Genomic DNA, 21124 nt, shown 5'->3' with positions numbered 1-21124 from the left:
TAATTTCCGACCCCATGTGAACGCAGCATCATGAGCGTTCGCGCCTGCGCACGTCCCTCTGTAGTGACGGTACTGGTGCTGATGAGGGCGAGGAAGAGCCGTGTGGGATGCCGCGGCTGCTGTTGTGTCTTGCTGCCATTTCATCCGCGGATCGTCACGGAAATACCGGCGGCGGCGCAGCCGTGAGGGTCATCCGGGCTTCTGCGCGCTCAGCAGGCCGCGTCCCGCCTTTCACACGGCCGGAGCTCTGATGCTGGTCCGGGGGAACCTTTAAGGCGGTATTATTTGTGGAAGCTGCAGCAACAGACGCTGCCGGTGCGAGGGCTTATTTGCAGAAGCCACAGTCATCAATATGGTGCCTGTTTTTCCCAGGTTTTGAGCTCTGAACTCGAGGTAGGTCCTTCCTTCTGGGGTTTGTAGTTCCTATTGTCCTAAATCTGCACTATTTAAGGAACATCTTCGTAGTAGTAAGACAGGCCTAAGGCTCAGAGCTAACCCAGCACTTTTGATGGAATATGTCTTCAATCAAAATGATTTAGGCCTATGTCTAATATTTGGAAATTAATTTAAGGTTAAATCATTTTTGATGTGTTTATTTGCCCCTGCTGCAATATAGCTGTTTATCAACTACTACACAATCCACATGGGGGGTGACTACACCACTGTTTATTTGAGTGGGGGAGGAGTCCCCCACTCCCCATCCTCCTCCTCAAATTAGATCATCCAAGCGTTAATCATATATTCACAGGATTATTTAAAACAGCTGTATTCTTTTGATAATCCATGAATAATCTATGTAATTCACAGTTTAAAGATTAAAAGTGGTTAATCTATGACTCCCTTACTGCTTCAAATAAGGATTTGTGTGTTTACAGCTTTCCTAAATCCCTTTTTATCTGGACTTAAATGTTAGACAACATTTACGGGACTCTGCAGGAAGCAGACGTCTTGTTTTCTGCTTTTACTTTTTCAAACAAATATTTTTAAACACATTTTCTTCTTTTGTTTGAAGTCAATAAATCCCATCTTGGATTAGAGCTGGATTCCTAGAATAAAACATTTTTTTCTAACTTGTTTGACACTATGATAATGGGCTTTCTTTGCGGCAGAATTTGACTTTTGGCGAGACATGGAGACGATATGGCTTTACCAGTTCCGTCTGATTGTGATCGGAGATTCCACGGTGGGAAAGTCCTGCCTGATCCGGAGGTTCACGGAGGGCCGCTTTGCCCAGGTGTCAGACCCCACTGTGGGAGTGGACTTCTTTTCTCGCCTGGTGGAGATTGAACCAGGAAAGAGGATCAAACTGCAGATCTGGGACACTGCAGGACAAGAGAGGTTCAGGTAAGAAAAAGTTCATATTATTAATACTAAGACCTAAACTTAAGGTTAAAAAAAAAAAAAAAGGACACTGACATTCAGGAAGACAAAATTCAAAACCACAAAAAAAGTAAAACAATTCGTAATAAATTCTTTTGTCTGCAGCCATAGTTTCACATCTGAATTTAATTTCTGTTAAAAAATAGTGTTGGAATGTGATAAAACACTATTAAATGTTCATATTTTCTATTTTTTTTCTTTCCGCACAAATGTGAGAAATGATTGACAGCCAGCCAAGTCTTTGCCATAGACTGAATTTTAATCTGTTGCTAAAATTCTGTGTTTTTCAACTAACACCATTATAGTCCTTCCATTTCAGTCTTCCAGGTGATTAAGCTTTAGAATCCTTTTTTAAGTTTACATTACAGAATACTGGTGTAGCTGATGCTTTGAGTTTTAATCCCACATCCATGTATTAAGGTCCATCACCAGGGCCTACTATCGGAACTCCGTTGGGGGTTTGTTGCTTTTTGACATCACAAACCGACGTTCCTTCCAAAACGTCCACAACTGGCTGGAGGAGGCGCGGAGCCACGTCCAGCCGCACAGCATCGTCTTCCTGCTCGTTGGCCACAAGTGTGACCTGGAGGCTCAGCGTCAGGTGACCCAGCACGAGGCAGAGAAGCTGGCGGGGGCTTACGGGATGCGCTACGTGGAGACGTCTGCACGGGACGCCATCAACGTGGAGAAGGTTAGTGCCCAGATGTGACACTTTTTTCCCCGTCTTTTGCTTCATTTGACACATTGCTCGCCATTTTTATTGCATTGGTAATGTCAGGTTGGGCTTCTGAGAAGCTGTAAGCTATCAGGAGAGAGTGTAAATAAAGGGATGATGGGAAATGGGGCAGGCTTGCTCCGCACAAACAGTCCCCCACACAACTCAAAGCCGAACTTGTAATGAATTCCTGCTGCTCTGCAGAAACTATGTCCCACAAAATGACACAAGGTTTTTGATTTTGTCTAAAAATGACATTGGGAAGGCTTTTAAAATAGCCGAAAACGTGTTTGTAGTGAGACTGAGGGTTTTACAATGTCATGATATGACACTTGCAGTGCTCTGCTTCTGATTTTAAGGCATTTGTGGATCTGACGAGGGACATCTTCGAATTGGTGCGGAATGGTGACATCAAGATCCAGGACGGCTGGGAAGGAGTCAAGAGTGGATTTGTTCCCAACACCGTCCACTCCTCCGAGGAGGTCACCAAGGGCAGCCGGCAGTGCTTCTGCTGATTGCGTTGGGGTAAAACTCAAGCGAACCCAATTTCTGTCTTTTGCCGTGGCTGCTCTCAGGCAAAGCTTTTGGGTCAGCACTCCCTGTTTTCCTGCTGAGCTACTTTCTTTTCTGTGTGTGTGAGACCTCCTTTCTTCATTTAGGAGCCACCTCGTGGCTCCAGAGAGGCACAGACCTCTTGTTTTCTGTCTGCACACGCGTGTCTTTTTATGTTAGGAACACTTTAGCTTTATGCCACATTTGGCCTTTCCTTGTGTGCATGGTGACACTCAAGTGGCCGGCTAGGATCTTAGGCACAAGCAACAGTCAGTGCGTTATGTTTCTCCTCGTGTGTCGAGATGGACGATGCTTCTTCCACAAACTGTTGAGGGGGGGGGGGGGGAGAAGCTCCTCTGACTGGAACATCTGCTCCTAAAAATCCGACGCTAGTGAACTCCAGCCGAGCCAATGTCTCAGAGTGTGCCTGACTCCTGAAGAAAAGGATGCATTAGCAGTCAGAAGGGGAACGTTTCTGCCACCGTTTAATGACTGCCTTAGTGTAGCATACGCTGCTACGGAGCAGAGAAGGTGGGACTTTTTCATCCTGAAACGCTCCTCCACAGAGTAAAAAGTGAAGAAATGCATTGACAGAAGTGAGGTTTGACTGGCCAATTGTTTTGCACTCTGCAATGAAATATTTGTGAAATCCTATACTTAATAATTAATAATTTTTTTTGTGTTGCATATTTGCAACTAAATATTTAAAAATAGGACAATCAGCGGTTAGATCTGTTGTAACAACCCACATTTATCAAAAATAAACCTAATCAATATTTCATTATTATATTTTAAATATTAAATGAAATTCAATCGCATTTTTCTCCCTGTTTGTGTCTCTTTTTTTTAACTTGAATTACTAATAATCAAACGTTTCCAAACCTTTTTGAAAAACTTACCAGATTGTCATTAACAACTCAAATCGTACACACTACCACTTTGTTGTTTTAATGTTTAAAATAGAAAAACCCACCACGTTTCATGAAAAACCATAAATACATTATTGTTTATCATTATAAACCTTTACCCGTATGTCTATGTAAGGTTAGAAACTATGAAAAATGCTACAAGTTAAAATCTTTTAAAGTGCTGTTATGGTTTCCCTTCAGAGAGCAAAAGAAACTCTCTGCAACGACGGTAAGATGACATTTTCAATGCACCACTGTGCTGGAGGGCAAATCCATGAGATTGTGCGGTTTCAATCGGAGACCCCGTAGATTGATTAAATTAAGTCAAGCCCGTCCAACACGTGTCAGCATCAACGGCAAGGTGTTACACTTCATGGCAGAAGAAGAAACACTTCAATCTGGCCAATAAAAATAAAAAAGACGGGCAAAAGAACAAAAGCTGGACATTGGAAGGTGTTGTGGACAGACGTGTCCAGAATGGAGCTTAACTTGGGGAAAACTGTAAAGATGGTCCATCTTGAGGGCCATTTCAGGTTGTTTTGGTTGTTAGAATACTTTAAGTGAGCAAGGTTTATTGAGTTTATTTGTGTCTACTCCTTGTTCTTTTTCGCTGTTCATTTCAGGCTTTACATATCCATGGAAAACAAAGAGATTTCCCAAGTTACCCCAAACCTTTGAGCAGTAATGTGCTTTCAATGCAGCCCATGCATTTTGCATTTAATTATATGCCAATAGCATCTGTGCAGCCAAACTGTACTCAGGATATGAAATGCAATGTGATATTCATAAATAAATAAGATTTATTCAAATATTACATCATTATTAACTGTTCATTTATTTAAGAAACAGTTCTTATTCCCCAAATTGAACCATTTTGGGATTTCATACAACTGAAAAAGTGTCAGAAAGTATTCACACATTTGCAGCCTCAAACCAAGCCATGTACATATTTACAGTAGGTGCATGCTCTATTCTAACTTAGTGTATCCAAAGAAGGAAAAAAAACAGTTTTTCTTAGTCTAAAGGTAAACAATCCCTGCATTTAAAGAGGAAACACATTCAGAAACATCAAATTAAAAGAAGTGATGAAATTAAAAGGATCATTTGTAACAAACTGCACAGATGTCAGTCCATACTGTCTTTGTTTACGGTTGTAAAGAAATGCAAACGCCTTTTTTCTCAACAGTGGTGGTTAATCGGAATTGTTCTGTTTACTTTTATGATGCGGAAAAGTGTCTCTCTCGAGTGCCTTTAGGAAGAAAATGAGTTGAAGTGCATGCAGTCGACACAACGTTATGTCCACCCTGTGAATGTTAATCTCTCAACTGTAAGTAGGTGGCATTGATATCACATTACGCCATGTATAAATAATTCATCTGAAATCAAAACCCAGTAATAGTTGACTGTTTGATGTTGTTGTGACTCTGGGATCAATATAGCACAAGTGTCATCCATGAGGAAAAACCTGTAAACATCAATAAAGATTTTGCTTGTGAAATGAAAAACCTGCAGTTTGGATGTTGAACACAAAGAGGACGCAGTGGCAGAATGTGTCCAGTAGAGGGCGACATTAGCCTGTGGAGCAGGGAGGAAATCCATCAGCTCAGGCAAATGTCACCATCGTTTGCCTGGTGGGTGGCGGCCTGGAGCATGGGGCGGGTCTCCCTTGGGGGGCCCTGGCTTGTGCCAATGGTGGGGGGTTGCTCGCCTGGGGATGGTGCGCTTTCCCGAGGAGGGGCCCTCTGCAGGGTGGGCTGGGCTGGAGCTTGCACTCTCTGTGCCTCGCTGTGACACTAAATCCAAAAGAGATTTAGTGTCGACAGTCATTAAAAAAGAAAAACAATTATTTTTTACTCCTAGGATGACCTCAGTACAAAGATCTATGAAGAAATGGCAAAAGTTAACTAACAACCCCAACAAGGAACACACCTGTGGCTCAAGAGCCTCAGGTCACGGACCCCAGTTTAAAACTAAACTCAAATCATTTGGCTAAAAAGTTTAAATAATGTGTTTATAACAGATGCAAATTTTGCAAAGAAAATCACAAAACAACATATTCAGATTAATAAACTGCTGCAAGAGATCAGTTGTGTCTGCACGTTTTAGTAACTTGTGTTTTATAAATTTAATCAAGATTTTCCATTTTCCTGACTAGATAAGAAGTCAGTTGGAAATTGGCTGCCAGTTCTAAAATGCATTACAAAAACATACAAATCTATTCAATGTTTGTAGTTTCAAAGCCCAACATTAATGTGAACCAGAAAACTTTGTGAATCCATGGAGTCCTATTTTAATAAACACACTTTCCCAGAAACCCCTGCAGACATTCGTTATAGATTTTGGTTCGGCATACAAATTTTAATTTGTAAATAGTTGTGTAGAACTCTAGCTATGTGCTGAAATTCATCATTTTTATAATGAAATATAAACTACGTCATATTAAGTCATGTGCAACTTCATAGTTTTGATGTCTGTTTTTTTTAATCCATCTCTTAAATTTAATCCTAATCCAGTCAGAATTTTCAAAGAAAAACTAATCCCTGTGTGATAGGAAAGCCTTTTTGTTAAACGGCTGAATCATTCAGGTTTCTAAAATCCTCATCTATAAAACTGAAAACAGTATAAGTGAGAACAAGGGGCTGAATGGAGAACGCCGCATTGGGACGGCGTTCTTGTGTGACTCGCACACAAACCTGGAACATCAGCAAAAGACAACATGAACTCTGGAAAAAGGCATGAATCACATTTTTATTAAAAAATAAAATACAGCTCATATGATACAAGCCTACTGTATGTACAGGATATAAAGCAACCGCCATGGTTGCTGGTGATGTGACGCCTCTGACTAAAGGGGCCGATTCAGCTTCATCGCTTCACCTGCTCAGGATAATTTAGTTGCAGAAAAGCAGGTTTGATCAGGGGATGAGGGACCAGCCTTTCACCGCCAGGAAGCCTCTCTCTGGCAGAACTTTGAGGACACAAGAATGTATTTCTTGTTAACTTTGGAGTAAAAAAAACTGAATGCAGGCCTGCCTTGATCCTGCTTTACAAAAACACAACAGATACTTTCCTTAAAAACGTCACGATGGACTTTTATGATATAAGAATTTAAAAGTAGGATTTTTAGCAGCATCTGATGTCAAGAGTAATTTACAAAATCCTTCTCAAACATCATATTCAAAAAGACAGCGTTTGAATCATTTTACAGAGTTATACAAATAAAAATTCAATTTTTTTAACAAATACTGTACACTCTACAGTAAAGCACTTGAGCTATGACCAAAGAAAAAAAACAAAAAAAATGTAAGCATTTAGAATTTCGGGGGGGTGGGGGGGAATAGGTTTATAATAATTTAAAGACCAGCTTTCAGTGGTCGTCCTTCGTTTCAGAAAGTTGGGAGGAAAGAAAAAAAATTAAGTTTTGGTCAGAAAAAACGCACAACAACGTGAAAATTCAACAAAGTAAAAGCACATAAAAAGGATCAGTGATCTACAAACTGTACAACATCTAAAAAGCAAACTGATTTACACATGAAACAAAACCTACCCCAAACAAATAATAATAATAATGCTAGTTACACTTAAATATTAACAGTTCTATCAAGTAGTTAAAGCAGGTGATGGGAACTCAACAGACAGAGCTGCCTGAAACAAGTTTCAACTGAAACTACACAAAAGGAAAAACCTAGTAAAAAAAGAAAAAAAAGAATGTGTTAAAAGATCTGGACCCACGCCCCCAAACGTGCGACAGGTTTGCCATCGCCAGGCGACGATCTGAACGGATATTTTGAGGGGGTACATCCAGCAACCGCCTCGACTCCACAAACGCAGTGATTGATGGAGATTAAAGTGAAAGGCCACAAAATGACTGGACATTAAACCGAAGTCAAGATTTCAGGAGACTTTGACAATACTGTTTACTTCAAAAAGCGACCGGTTTAAATTCTTCATTTAAAAAGAAAGAAAAAAAAAATGTAACTGAGCCGGAAAAACAAGTATTCCAAGCCTCCTACGGATGTAGTCTGCCTAAAGAGAGACGCAGTAAACCTGACAGCCTCAGAGCAGCCGGCGCGCGCTTGGACTGCCACACTGTAACACGCACATCTCTAGTCTTTACCAACATTCATGAGGGGTTTTCACCTGGCTTTGTTTTTGGGCTCAGTTATCATCCGCTGCTCTGTGCCGCCTCAACACTTGTAAACGCAGCAGCTGCACAAAAGAACCGGACCAACACTAAAGAGTAACAAAGTTAAATCTTTCCATGATTACAGTTCATAAGGAGTACAGCAGAACTCGGTTAGTCGGGTCCATTTGAAGCTTTTGCTATAAGTGTCTGCTGAGGGCTAAGGCGAATTTAAGAATTAAACTGGGTAAAAACAGACACATCGGCCAGGAAATGGCTCTCTCACAGTGTCGAGCCATCCTCTGAGTCAGAGGTAAGATGCTTGTGGCGCTTTCTTGCCTCCCCTTCTTTTCAACCTAAAGCAGCGTTTCAAGCCACCCACACTGCAGACGGACACGAATGAGTGTGGCTGCTTTGTAACGCCCCCCCAGGTCTGTGCGGGTCCGCATCACAGGCTGCCGGCCTCTTGGTTGCTCTCATCGGGGGTGCCCTTATAAACGGGGCTGTTGTTTTGTGAAGCGAGCTCGTATTTGCGTGGGAACGAGCGGTCGGCGTTTTCGCTGCTGTTTTTGATGCCGTAGAGGAAGTATATGGCAAAACCTTGAGGGAGAGAAGAAAGACACTCGTTAACGAGATGCTGGCGCCTCAGGACAGGATTAAGGAAGTTCACACGCACCGATGACCATCCAGACGGCAAATCGCAGCCATGTAGCGACGTCCAACTGCATCATGAGGTAGATGTTGACAAAAACACTGAAAAGAGGCAACCAGGGAAGCAGAGGGACCTTGAAAGGAAAAAAGGAATCATTTAGCTCATGGGTGAACATCAAACCGATCACCCGTTTGAGGAGAACTCCGATCTCATGACCACCTTAAAGGTGAGAGCCTCTTTGCTCTCAGGCTGCCTCCAGATGATGACAACACAGACGCCGCAGAGCAGAGTCAGGATGGCGCAGGGGACTACCACTGCCGGATGGCCTCTGAGCAGCTCCGGCAGAAAGTTAGCCAGAATGATGCACAGCACAGTGATGAAAACAGCTGCAGAGGCGGGACAAAAAATCGTCAGCTCACCGACACTTCGGACTACATTAGAGCTCATATCTGCACAGCAGGGGATGGGAGGGTAACTTACAAATAACAGCAGTGGTAATGTAAACAATGGTCCCAGAGATCTCAGTTGGAATCTTTCCACTGGGGCTAAACAGCAGCTTGGCAGTAAAGGTCTCTCGCAGGGGTTTGTCGTCCATCTCCATGCCGTACTCGTCGCCGCTCTCGATCCTCTCCACGTCCATCAGCTTCTCCGTCTGACTGGATGAGTTCAGGGTGCCTGGCTGGTACCTGATCACATGCGTAAGAGGGGTCAGTTACACATGAAACTGAGTTCAGCTTTAAAGTCCCACGTTGATCCTCTTTGGTCTATTGTCAAAGCGTTTCCAGTGGTCCGAACTATGATTGTGCTGTCATTCATTCTTTTTCTATTCCGTTTTTCCCTTTCGGGGTCACGGGGCTGCTGGAGCCTATCCCGGTTACTTGTGGGCGAAGGCAGGGGGCACCCTGGACAGGTCGCCAGTCTGGCGCAGGGTAGAGTGTCCACAATCACACACCCATTCACACTCACACCTAGGGACAATTTAGAGTTACCAATTAACCTACAAAGCATGTTTTTGGACGGTGGGAGAACCCAGGCATGCAGGAAGGTCCCCCGTTGATGTTGTGTTTTTCACGTCCCCCACGGGGAGTTGAACCAGGGGCCTTCTTGCTGTGAGGCAAGAGTGCTAACCACTGCGCCACCGTGTAGCCCCCTGATTGTGCCGTTTTTAGCCAAAATCTGAAAAAACCCCGTTTTGTTTTCTAGTACACAAGTTTCTGTAGAGCGGCAGTAGTTGATAAGACATGTGACATGTGCGGAACTGTTGGCCGCCCCCTCTTCCCATCCGTTTACATGCACTCCCGCTATCTTACAGCCCCTCACACCCCCCAACCTATCATTATTGGTGCAACAAAAATAGTGAGCAATGGTGGAGCTATCCAGGCGTAGAGTTTAGAGTCAGAAAACAAAGACGTACAAGGATGTATTTGTCTGCAAGTGAATGCATAAGAATGGAGCAGAGCAGGGAGCTTCTAGGTGACAACTACAATCTTTTTCAATAAGCATTTTTTGTCTGCTCTCAAAATGCAATTTTGAGCATAATTTCTTTATACAAGTCCTTCATCGTGACAAAAAGGCCACAAGAAATTTTTAAAAACCCAATTTTCCTCAGAGTGGGTCTTTAACAATGGGGTTAGGGAAAATAAAAGGAGGCTTACCTGAGAATTAGGACGCAGATGGCCACCAGGGAGTACGCTAGCAGAGTTCCTATGGACATGAGGTCAACCAGGGCTCCCAGGTCAAAAAGAAAAGCCATCAGAGCTGTTGGAGAACAGCACATTTTAGAAAAATCCAGTGGGCTCAGAACATTCCACATCTGAAACTGCCGTTTTTGCTGCTTGAGAAGGTTTTATTGATCTAAAGAGCTTGACAGACAGGCTGCTGTGCAGACAGATCTTGACAGACAGACACAGCAAAGACAGACTGCTGCCTGGAGCCAAGATGATGAGGAAGCTACACAACTGAAACCAGCAACCGTCTTCTTACCTGCAACGATGCCAGACACTATGGTTGCCAGGACGGGGGTTTTAGTACGTTCACTCATCTTGGAAAGAGCCCGGAACAGCAGCCCGTCCTCTGCCATCGCATAAATGACACGGGGCATTGGGAACATGGAACCTAGGAGGCTGAGAAAACAGCACCGGTGTTACAATTTTCATTTCAAAAGATTGTCAGACAAGATTTGGATTCCCTTCCATACCTGGTGGACAGGGCGCACAGAGAACCAAAGGCCACAATGTATCTGGCAGGACCCCACCCGACATAGCTGAAGGCTACAGGCAGAGGACTCTGGGTATTCAGCTCATAGTATGGCATCATCATAGTCAGGGCAGCGGACACCCCAAAGTACGCAAAAAAGCAAATGAGCAGCGAGGCCACGATGCCGATAGGTATAGAGCGCATGGGGTTCTTTGCCTCTTCACCTGATAGAACAGAGAAAAAAAAGGTTTTTTTTTTCATTGCAAAGTTGCACACAATCCTACGTTTGCAACTGAAGGTCCTTTTCTGTGACATTTCACCAGGTTCTCACAGAAAACAAAAAACACTCACTTGTTGTGGCGATGCAATCAAAGCCCACAAAGGCATAGAAACAGGTGGCAGCGCCCGACAAGACTCCTGTGAAGCCAAACGGAGCAAAACCGCCCACACCAAAGTCCTTCTCCACACTAAGCATCAGAAAGAGAACAGATTAGCACCACAGTTCCCATTCAAACTTTGGAATCTTTCCTCAACATCAAACACTCACTTCAAAGGCTTGTGGGTGCTGTTTGTGGCATTTATGAACGTAATGTAATCTTCTTCTTTAAGGTTCCAGTTGGCAGTGTTCCCCTTCACAAAGCCAGAGATGATGACGAATCCCAGGACCACCAGATTGATACCCGTGAAGATTTTATTCACCAGCGCAGACTCGCTCACACCGAAAGCTAGAAGCCCTGAAAGCAGAAAGAGAACAAATTCCTCCTCAGCAACAACACATCCTGCTATGTGGGTGGATGAGGTCAGACTTTAACAGCTCCGATGGTCCATCACTCGGCCACATCAACCGTGCAAAAGGCGTTTTTTCTAACACTAAGGGCAGGCCACATTAGCTGCAAGATTTGTGTAACAACTGTTCTGTCCGTTTGGTTAGCATTTAGAAAACTAATACCAATACTTTGAAAGTATTTAAATGTATTGTAGAGTGTATCATCTTTAGAGGTTTAGGAAACTCACCAGAGAGTAAGAGGACAAGGATCAGGGCAAACAGGTCTGGGTACTCTGCCAGCACCTTTCCCGGGACCTTCATTTCCATGATGCCTTTGAAGAAGCTTGAGATCTTTTGCTCCACCAAATTATCAAAGGTTGAGCTCCAAGCCCTGGCCACACTGGCCGTTCCTGTGAGGATAAAACCAACGGTCAGGCAGGGAGTCCATCATCCAGGTCTTTTTTATTTATTTATTGCAGCTCACCTATTACATACGAGAGGATGAGGTTCCACCCTGTGATGAAGGCCCAGATTTCCCCGACTGTTACGTAGCTGTAGAGGTACGCAGACCCCGTTTTTGGGACCCGGGCGCCAAACTCTGCGTAGCACAGACCAGCCAGCATGGAGGATAGAGCGGCGATGAGGAAGCAGAGGACAATAGCCGGTCCCGCCTTCTCCCGGGCGACCTCGCCAGCCAGGACGTAAACGCCGGCGCCCAACGTGGAGCCCACCCCCAAAGCAATGAGGTCCAGAGTGGACAAGCAGCGGGCAAAGCGGGTCTCTTCACCAGAACAGTCTAATGCCCGGCGACGCAGCAACATTTTGCCAAACTTGGACAGCTTGCTGGCCATGTTTACAGGGACTGAGTGGGCGCTAAAGAAGGCTAGGAGTTTTGACTCTGCTAGTGTGGGTGAGTGTGACTGACACGGTTTACAAAGAACACCTGTGACCACCTACTGAAAGGACTTGGGGTTTGGGTCTATTACTGGTCCTCTAGTGTTGGTAGGAAGTGGCAGGTGTGCTGTCCCAGAATGTTGCAGCAGCAGATTAGAGCCTGAGAAGAAGAAAAAAAACAGAAATTCAGCTTTTGAGCAACTTCCAGGACTTCCATTTCTTGCAGCTCAAAACGGAAGCAACTTTTTTTTTCTCGCCCCTAAGCTGTAGCTATTTCAGAGAAAAGATCTTTGTGCTGGAGAGGAAAAAATATTGCAGACATGAACTTGATAGATCATCAGGTGATCATGTTTAGCTAAAGATTTGATACAGGGAACTCGCATTCCAACAGTTACGCAACTTCCAGGAATTCTTACCTCCACCTTTTTTTGGCAAAGCAACACACCAGGAGGCACAGTAGGCCACAAGTAGACATCACGAAGACGACTTTAAAACACACGATATCCTGCCAAGCTTGAAACCAACCTGCTTGTACAAATAAACTCGCTGTAGTACACACCCATGTGAAAACAAAAGAACACCTAGTATAATTCCACACCACTCCCTGACTGTGAGCCGGAGAATTTTACTCCAACTGTTTTGTTTATCCAGGGGATGGGAAGAAGCCTGAGAAAAACCAGAGGCCACGAGGAGAAGGTGGCAGATTTCAAGAGAAAAATCAACAGGAGAGGAGAAGGACATTGTGAACTAGCAGTGTGATAAGGGGAACCTATTGCACTTCAGAAAGTCTCACCAGCTGACAAAACCCAGCCTACCCATAACCAAAATTTTGTTTTTTTAAGGTGTTCCCCAACCTACGAAACAAACAACCTACTGATCTAGATACAAGTAAGCCCGTCATGTACCCCAATGTTGGACCAAAACAATAACAGGCAAACGCAAAGTCAAGGACAACATCTGTGCTCTTTTACGTCAGCAGTTAGCTTTCGAGATCCAAAAAATATGCAAAGGTCCAAGGACATATGGGAGAGAACACCTGCTCAGGACAGATACAGCACATCTGTTTACCCTGATAGCAGGCAGGCAGACAGAACTGCCACAGATCCACCAAAAAGACTGACGAATAGAGAAAATCCAAGCTTTATACATTTGGAGTGTCTGACAACATGAAGATAAACACCAAGTGCATATATATATATATATATATATATATATATATATATATATATATATATATATATATATATATATATATATATATATATATATATATATATATATATATATATATATATATATATATATATATATATATATATATATATATATATATATTCATGGGTGAGGTTGTCAATGAGCAACAATCAATAGCTCCATGTGTGCCTTTCATCTGTGCAGATTCACAGAGATAACAGGAATACGCAGAGTGATAGAGTTCCTTTCTGCTACTGACTCCAACACTGTGGGCGGCACATGAAATTGTTGTCAAATGGAAGCCGAAATCTCAAGGGCGCTGAAAGCTCATCATATCTCAAAATGTTACAACAACTACAAACTAATGGACCACGAGGACAGCTGCCAAAAAAGTTTACATAGACATGAAACTGTTGTTCCAAAGGTAAACGATTCCATAACATTTCAGCCTGAGCCTGGCTTTGTAGAGGAACGAGGACGGGGAATTCTGAACTAAATCCAGAGGTCTTTAGGGTGTTGACCACAACAATGGCTGCTAAAGAAGTGACACTTGATCATTTCCTCATTTCAGGCCTATCAGTCCCTTCAGCAGTCATTTAGTCAGGACAGGTGAAACCTTAACCTGGCAGCTGATTCTGCAGCACAGTGGACTGGTTGTTGACCTGAATGGAAGTCAAGAAAAAACAATACTTTTGCTTTCCACAATTCAAATTAAAGCTAATAAGCAACAATGGTCCCCCTTACATTAGGGAATTAAAAAATGCATTTCCATTATTTCTGAGACTTTTGTCTGTTCCAAGCTTCTTCCCTGAACTTAATTGAACCCATCAAATGTTACTTTAAAGCTCGAGTTTCTTTAAGCTAACGCACCCATAAACACTCAAGTCATTTCCTTGAAGTATCAAAGTTCAATGTCTTTGGTTACAGCCTCATTTTCAGTTCTTTGACTCGAATCATCTTTTGATCTATTGTAAAGGCATTTCCATTATGGTTGTGCCGTTTTAGCCAATTTTTTTAAAGTGTCGTTTTCTAGGGCAGTTCCTTCAAAGCCGTAGTAATTCATTCAAATTCTCCTCCGAGTTATGGGCGGGACTGTTTGAGTGGAGCAAGTCCACCCTCATTTCCCGCCATCCATCTGTTTACACACTGTCTTGCTAGCTTGGAGCCTCTTATAACCACTCACAACCCCAAGCCAACATTAGCAGTGCAACAAAAATGGTGAGCAATAGGGCTGGGCGATATGGCCTAAAAATTAAATCACACATGTTTTTCCATTTTTTTTAATTCAATTTCCAATTTTTTCTCGATTCCATTCTTCAAGACTGCAGTATCCGTAAGATCTGACCTCAACGGTTCTGCTATCGGTACTGGAGAAGTCGCATTTTTTTGCGTCCCACAAGATATAAACTAGAGCTGTGACTGTGTGGGGTTCTTTTTTTATCACCACGGTGATGAGGCAGCAGGAGGTACAACCATCACAAAGCCCTCTCCTCTACCGCTAACACTGCTCCAAGCATGTCTGTCTCTTAGCAGCCGGACACACGGAGATAGCGCCTACGTCATTGCCCCGCCCCCCCTCTGGAAAGGCTTTTTCGAATTGAGATATGCGACAATGGGCAATGCGATGTTTGCAGGGTGGATGTTAAAATGAAAATGCAATCCCCTCTTTGCATTTTCGTTTTAATTATGACACAGAATAAGCGGTTTTTAAATAGAAATGAAAAAGCATTTTGAAGTATTGATTTTTCATTTTAATTCTGAGACATTTGATGCAGTTTCATTTTGAAGATTGAAAAGCACTTCTGTTAATCCATTTTAATCGTCAAATTAGACATTTCTAAATGAATTATGCTACACATTTAGCAGAGAACATTTTGAAAATGAAATGTCAAATACTATTTTCATTATCATTTTAAATAAGTGACAGAAAAACCTGTGTTGAAGAAGCAAAGGAAAAAGCATTTTGAAGGATTGTTTTTTCATTTTAATTTTGAGTCAAAAAAAATGCAGCTTCATTTTGAAAATGAAAAAGCATTTCTGGTTTTGACTTTTATTTTTAATTATGCTACAGAATCCCTTCCATAGAGTGAAGGAGAACAGTAATAAAAGGTTTCCCTCAGGTGTTGGAATAGGTTTGTGGTGCTGCCTCCTTTGACTGTGGTGGGCTTTGGGCAAATGTTGCAGCATGGGGGGGGTCTCTTCCTCCACATCTGTGGCAGCAAACTAACCAGTTCCAAACAACTGGTAGCCATGTTGTCCCTTGCTGTTTCGTGGTGCAATGATGTTGTTGTTTGTCTTTTGTCATACCGCCGTCTGAAACTAACGCTACGGAAGCTCTGGGGAGGCAAAAATGCGCCATTACACAAAAACTCAATTTAGTTATTTTTTAAAAATCGCCCTTAACAAAAAATTTGAATTAATTCATTCAAATGATTTTTCGCCCAGGCCTAGTGAGCAATATTGGAGATATCCAGCTGTACAGTTTTGAGCCGGACACCAGGTCGAATCTGGTCGTCTACAAGTGGGTGCATCAGACTGGAGCAGAGCATGGAGCTTGTGGCCTGCCGATTGTAGCTTCTACATCACAACTACAAGCTTTTTCCAATGCTGTTTTTTGTCTGCTCCTGATTCACAAGAATTTGATTAAGAAATACCCAGAAATGCAATTTAAAGCTGTTTTTTATAATATATAAATGTTCTCCATCTTTAAAATTTCTGCATTTTGTTTTTCCCCCCAAGCTGATTCAATTTTAGTTCCCATCCACCCTCAACTTTTTTCTAAACATACACAGGATGCAAAAAGAAAAATTACACAGTGTTACTGAACAATATCATTCTTCTATTAATACACCAAACAATATGAACTAATATCAAAGCCTTTCTAGTCCAACCATTTCAAAAAAAGAAGTATATCCTGCCATGTACAGTTAGGTGTTGAGACACAATTACTGTCAAACAATGAAATCAAAACAACACAGAGCTGCTCTCAACCGCAATAATAAACACTCGACTCTCTGAAGGCTGATGGGAAACTGGTCCACGGTGGAAATACTCTCGCTTCCCGCTTGGTTTGACATTCTAGGAGCATTTTTCCACTGGCACACCAGTCTGAGTGTCCAGGTTGTTAAAATAAACATTTATTAAAACATTAATGCACCCGGTGAGATGTTGTGATCACTTCAGGGGTTCACCCAAAACCACATCAGGTCACACAAAGGTATTTAAGCAAGTTAGAGGTACAGTAGGTTGAACAAGGACATGCATATTCTCACTAAGAAGAAAGCCTGGTAATTACATATATGTGGTTCTTTTCTTGTTAAAAAAAAAAAACAATCTAAACTTTGACGTGCCCATTCTGTTTAGTTGCTTCTTTGTTTTCTGTGTGAAAACTGAAAGGCTCTTTCTTCTGGCAGACTGTGCTCCAACAGCACTCCGGTTATAACAGGTTTCAGGGATAATGGTCTTGTTACTTGACTTAGCATTGCTGCAAGTGCTGCCACAAGCTGTAAGAGGATTATTGAGGTACCAAACCTGCTAAACCCATATAGCTGTTTGCTTTTCCTTGTTCTATCTTTACCAACACCGGTTTGTTGTGACTGCCACCAAACAACAATTAATGATGAGAAATGCAGCTTTTTGTGGGCCAACAATAAACAAAGCCAAAACACACAGCGCCTCGTCATTCTCAAAATGTACTACGATAATTAGTTATCAATTACTGCGTCACATTTGTGGGTTTGATTAAAAGAAGGATGAAAGATGCCAAGAAATGGCAGCAAGTGACTTTAGTGCATGCTGTTATGTAAATATTTGCTTACATTTACTGTAATTTCAGTGTGCACATAGCTGAAGAATTATCCATCGCTTAGCTACACTGGCTGTAAAAAGGTCACAAAGGAGCAGGAATCTATTAGAAGCGCAGCAACATGCTGAGACACACTGCTTTTCGAACGCGCAAAGAATGCCCAAAAAAAACCCATCAGTGTTAAAGTTTCTAAACTTATGAAGACAGAAAAAAAACTACTCAAACAGGCCCACACTCCTCAAATAAACAGTCCCCAAATAAAAAAAATTAAAAGCTAAAACAACTTCATAACTATGCCAGACTCATCAGCATAAACATCTGTGATCCCCCTAATGCTTTATTTTTTTTTCTGTTAGAGCGTTTTTCAAAAATGCCTTCACGCATCTTAGGGTGGACTGTTCATTTGTTCCAAATACGCTTTTATGAAAAGAAGAAAAAATAGAAGTTTTTTCCCCTCCTGTTAGCACACTTGTGGAAAGGCCAACTGCAGAGACTGAACTGACCGACCCTTTAAGTCACCTAGCATGACACCACCTCTCCTGCCAAAAAAGTCCTCTCCCAGTGAAATGGAATGTGACATCCAAGAACCTGTTCCCTTTCCCATGACCACACCACCTTTGCAACAACGCCCGTACAGTCCAGGGGAGCACAAAAGAGGATAACTCACTCGCACACCAAAGAATCTGGTTATTCCACATTTAGGGTATCCATGGGAAAGCTGTCAATCGGTATGCCATTAATTACCTATGAGGAACCTACAATAAACGGCAACCTTCATGCTTTCTTATGCAACTCAATTGCTCACCCACCAAATAATCCATTGTGAGCCACTTAGAAAAATTTAGAAGAATAATTGATGGCACATCTGCAAATATCTAGAATAACTCATTATGTACAGTGCAATTCAATCATAAAGTTTTCATACATTTAACAATATTTTATTGTGCATCTATTCTTCCAGGTGGACACTGTAACATGAAATTATATCATTTATGTTGTTCAATTGACCTTACATAAAAAACATCTATATTTTTATTTCAATTATCTGCAGAAAGAAAAAAATATATGCAAAACACGAGTCCACAGTGAGCATAGTTGTGTCGTTAAAGCCACAGCAAAAGCTATTTTAATTTAAATAAATACAATGGTTTACTTTATATTACATGTGTGTGTGGTTAAACAAAATTTGTTTAAAGCATAAAGTAATTTTTTATTTTTCTATCTATCAGATGTCTGACAAATTAAAAACACTTTTGCACAGAGCAGTAAAATGAACAAAATAAACTCTAGAATCTATTTTAGACAGTAGAGGATAAAACAGAGAAGCTTAGGCTGACAACAAAAATTTACCCCAACTTAGTGCACGCAGTTGATATTGACTATAAAAACTTTACGTTGGCAGACATTTCTTACAACCATCTGTCCAATCATAAAATTAGTTTGCTCTGAACGTTGTATTTATGCCTCGTTGGGAAATAGCATTTTTCTCATTTTAATCATGTTGGGTGTGTGTAGATAATTCGCTTAATAGATAGATGGATGGAGATGGATAGATAGATAGCTTAAAAACAAGGTAGCTTAATTTAAAGCTTACAACACATTCCCAACGGAAATACCAGCATTAATAATCATTAGAAAGACTTTTAGTTGTCCGACACTTATGGAGGGTTTTGAAAGCATCGCTCGTTGCATTCCACGCCTTTGCACGAGCACACTAGTAACACTGTGTGGTGCTAGTCGGCTAAAACGAGAGGGAAAAAATGAATTCAAACGTTTACTTGTTAAAAAATAAAATCGCCCATACGGACTGGAGAAAACAGTTGTTAACCTGTAGTTGAGGTGAGCTCTTATTAAGTTTCCAGGCTCTTCGCGTTTTTCCATTACGCGATACTAGGCTAGCCACATCAGCTGAGTCCCCGCTCAAATGACAAATTAAACCGCCTTTAAAGCGTTAACTACCGCGGATTAAGGTGACACGTCCTCAGAGACTAACATGAAAATATACAGCTTCAAATTTGAACAAAAACGAACAAATACAGACGAAGAACGTTTTGTTCTTTTAAAGTGTGCGCCTATTATTACTGACACGAGGACGATTGCATCAGTCTATGTGAAACTCTAAAAAAAATGGCGTAACTTAATAAACATTTTTGCAAGAATACGACGTACATACAAGTGTGAAGATTTAAAGGCTATTAATAAATGTCAAATACTGGTACCTTCCTTTATCTTCTGGTATCAAAGAATGAATTAACGACGCCAGAAGAGTGGTCTACTCTGCCTGCTTGCTGATGAAATATCCCGCCCGGCTGTGTGGGTTTTATCAGGGGTGGGATGTGTATAAACAAACCGATGAGGGTGGAGCGTTCCATTCATGAATGGAAGGGGGGATTTACGCAAATGCTACAACTTCAGTACATTTATTGATCATTAACAGAGCCTAATGAGCTTTTTTTTTTTTTAAAAAAAAAAGCTATACTAAAGTTTACTACAACGAGCTTGTGTAATATATTGCCAAGCCCTAAAACGAACGCGCATACCTTATACTTTCCTGTAGTAGCAATGCCCATATAAGGACAACCCACGCCGACTAACGTAGGAACTTTTTTTCAACAAACTTTATTTGTCAGTGAATACATAAACATTAAGGAACAAGATAAACTCGCACGCTTAAAAATCTGCCTCTGCGCTGTTTGAAATATAGTTAAAAAGCAGAAAATGAACAACTGAGTTTTTTTTAAAGCTGCATGTTCAGGCGCGCAGAAGAATATGATGCAATTTTTAGAGTTTCTTTCTCGCAATACTCTTCGACTAAAGCTTTAACCGCCTTGTGGCTCATTCAAAACAGGACGTCAGTATTTCGTCATTGCTGTCTGATGCAACCCAAGAGGGTGGGATTTAGTATTTTTTATTAAATCCGCATAGTTAATAGAAATAGAAATACGTATAATACAAAATAAAATATATATTTGTGGAGACTCATTAATTTGCAACCTTACAGTAAATTATATGTAACATCAACATTTGGGAAATTTGGTACAAAAGCTTTCTTCTAAAATCTATTTATTTAAGTGACACATTGGACCTAAAAGTGTAAATTCTAATAAATAGAAAATCAGTTAAGTGTTATTTATTTACTCTAATATTTTGTGTTTTTTGGTTTTGTTTACTTTTTTGTGAGATGTTTTTATTTCTTTATTGATGGATTTTCCTTTTACTATAATCACAATTGATTTCTTTTTTGTACTCCAACATTGTATGCTTCTGTCTTTATGGATGTGTGCATGCCTGTAGGCTTTACACATTTGTTAGCTGGAAAGTAATGGAAAAGTTTAAATATCAATTGGAAATTTGAACAGATTTTTTAAATCCAAAAGTATATGTTCCATTTACAGCTGGAGATCATACTACACAGTTGCTTTTAACTTTATGAAGTAACCATTGGGAACCGCAGAACGAATTTGATGATTTCAGAGGCTCTTATTTTAGAACGGGGGAGTATGTATTTTCATATGGGCTCTCCACAAACACCTTACCTCCTAGACATAATCTGCTGCAGACGTCTTGCGTTGGTCTTTACACAATCCCTGAAATCTTGACATGTTTTCTTTGTGTGTACAGAACAGAGTGGTCTTCAACCTTGGTCCTTGAGATCTTCCATCCATTTTCCCGTATGACTCACGATTACTATTGGAAATCAACAAAAATAATCTAACAATTCCAGATGAAAAACAGATGAAAAACTCAGTTTACCTTTAGTTTTGTGGAAACAAAGATATTCTACATTTGTGAATGCAAAAAAATGCATTTCATTAATCAATGTAGGGGAACAAATTTATATACATATTCAGTTTAACTTGCACATATTCTATACCAGAAAAGGTGTTTGGTGAGACATCACAATGGGTTTGTTTTTCTGTATCTTTATGTTCTTCTTCT

At 41.2% G+C, this 21124-nt stretch overlaps 2 protein-coding genes across 2 annotated transcripts; one reads left to right on the top strand and one right to left on the bottom strand.

The window, feature by feature from the left end:
* The first annotated feature begins 80 nt into the window (after positions 1-80).
* On the top strand, positions 81-5060 carry LOC101174040 (ras-related protein Rab-39B). The gene is made up of 4 exons (XM_004076141.3): positions 81-393; positions 1110-1344; positions 1801-2071; positions 2455-5060. Exons 2-4 carry the CDS (start codon positions 1130-1132, stop codon positions 2608-2610), a joined length of 642 nt encoding a protein of 213 aa, XP_004076189.1. The 5' UTR covers positions 81-393; positions 1110-1129; the 3' UTR covers positions 2611-5060.
* A 1217-nt stretch (positions 5061-6277) lies between these two features.
* Positions 6278-19532, bottom strand: LOC101173804 (cationic amino acid transporter 3). The gene is made up of 12 exons (XM_004076140.4): positions 19405-19532; positions 11777-12346; positions 11541-11702; positions 11074-11260; positions 10878-10993; positions 10528-10750; positions 10314-10453; positions 9986-10088; positions 8811-9016; positions 8550-8716; positions 8355-8463; positions 6278-8278 (listed from the first exon to the last, which is right to left on the bottom strand). The coding sequence occupies exons 2-12, from the start codon at positions 12141-12143 to the stop codon at positions 8127-8129; spliced, it is 1932 nt and encodes a 643-aa protein (XP_004076188.1). The 5' UTR covers positions 12144-12346; positions 19405-19532; the 3' UTR covers positions 6278-8126.
* Between the last annotated feature and the right edge of the window lie 1592 nt (positions 19533-21124).

The sequence above is a fragment of the Oryzias latipes genome, chromosome 14, assembly GCF_002234675.1.
Source record: "Oryzias latipes chromosome 14, ASM223467v1".
NCBI lineage: Eukaryota > Metazoa > Chordata > Actinopteri > Beloniformes > Adrianichthyidae > Oryzias > Oryzias latipes.
The sequence above is the reverse complement of the archived record's forward strand: the minus strand, read 5'-3'. Positions and strand labels throughout refer to the sequence as shown.

Coding starts and splice junctions, on each gene's coding strand:
- LOC101174040 (XM_004076141.3), top strand. CDS start 1,130: ATGGAGACGATATGGCTTTACCAGTTCCGTCTGATTGTGATCGGAGAT. Junction 1,345..1,800: donor GCAGGACAAGAGAGGTTCAG/GTAAGAAAAAGT, acceptor CCATGTATTAAG/GTCCATCACCAGGGCCTACT. Junction 2,072..2,454: donor ACGCCATCAACGTGGAGAAG/GTTAGTGCCCAG, acceptor TCTGATTTTAAG/GCATTTGTGGATCTGACGAG.
- LOC101173804 (XM_004076140.4), bottom strand. CDS start 12,143: ATGGCCAGCAAGCTGTCCAAGTTTGGCAAAATGTTGCTGCGTCGCCGG. Junction 10,751..10,877: donor TGATTGCATCGCCACAACAA/GTGAGTGTTTTT, acceptor CTGTTCTATCAG/GTGAAGAGGCAAAGAACCCC. Junction 8,464..8,549: donor AAGAGGCTCTCACCTTTAAG/GTGGTCATGAGA, acceptor TTTCCTTTCAAG/GTCCCTCTGCTTCCCTGGTT.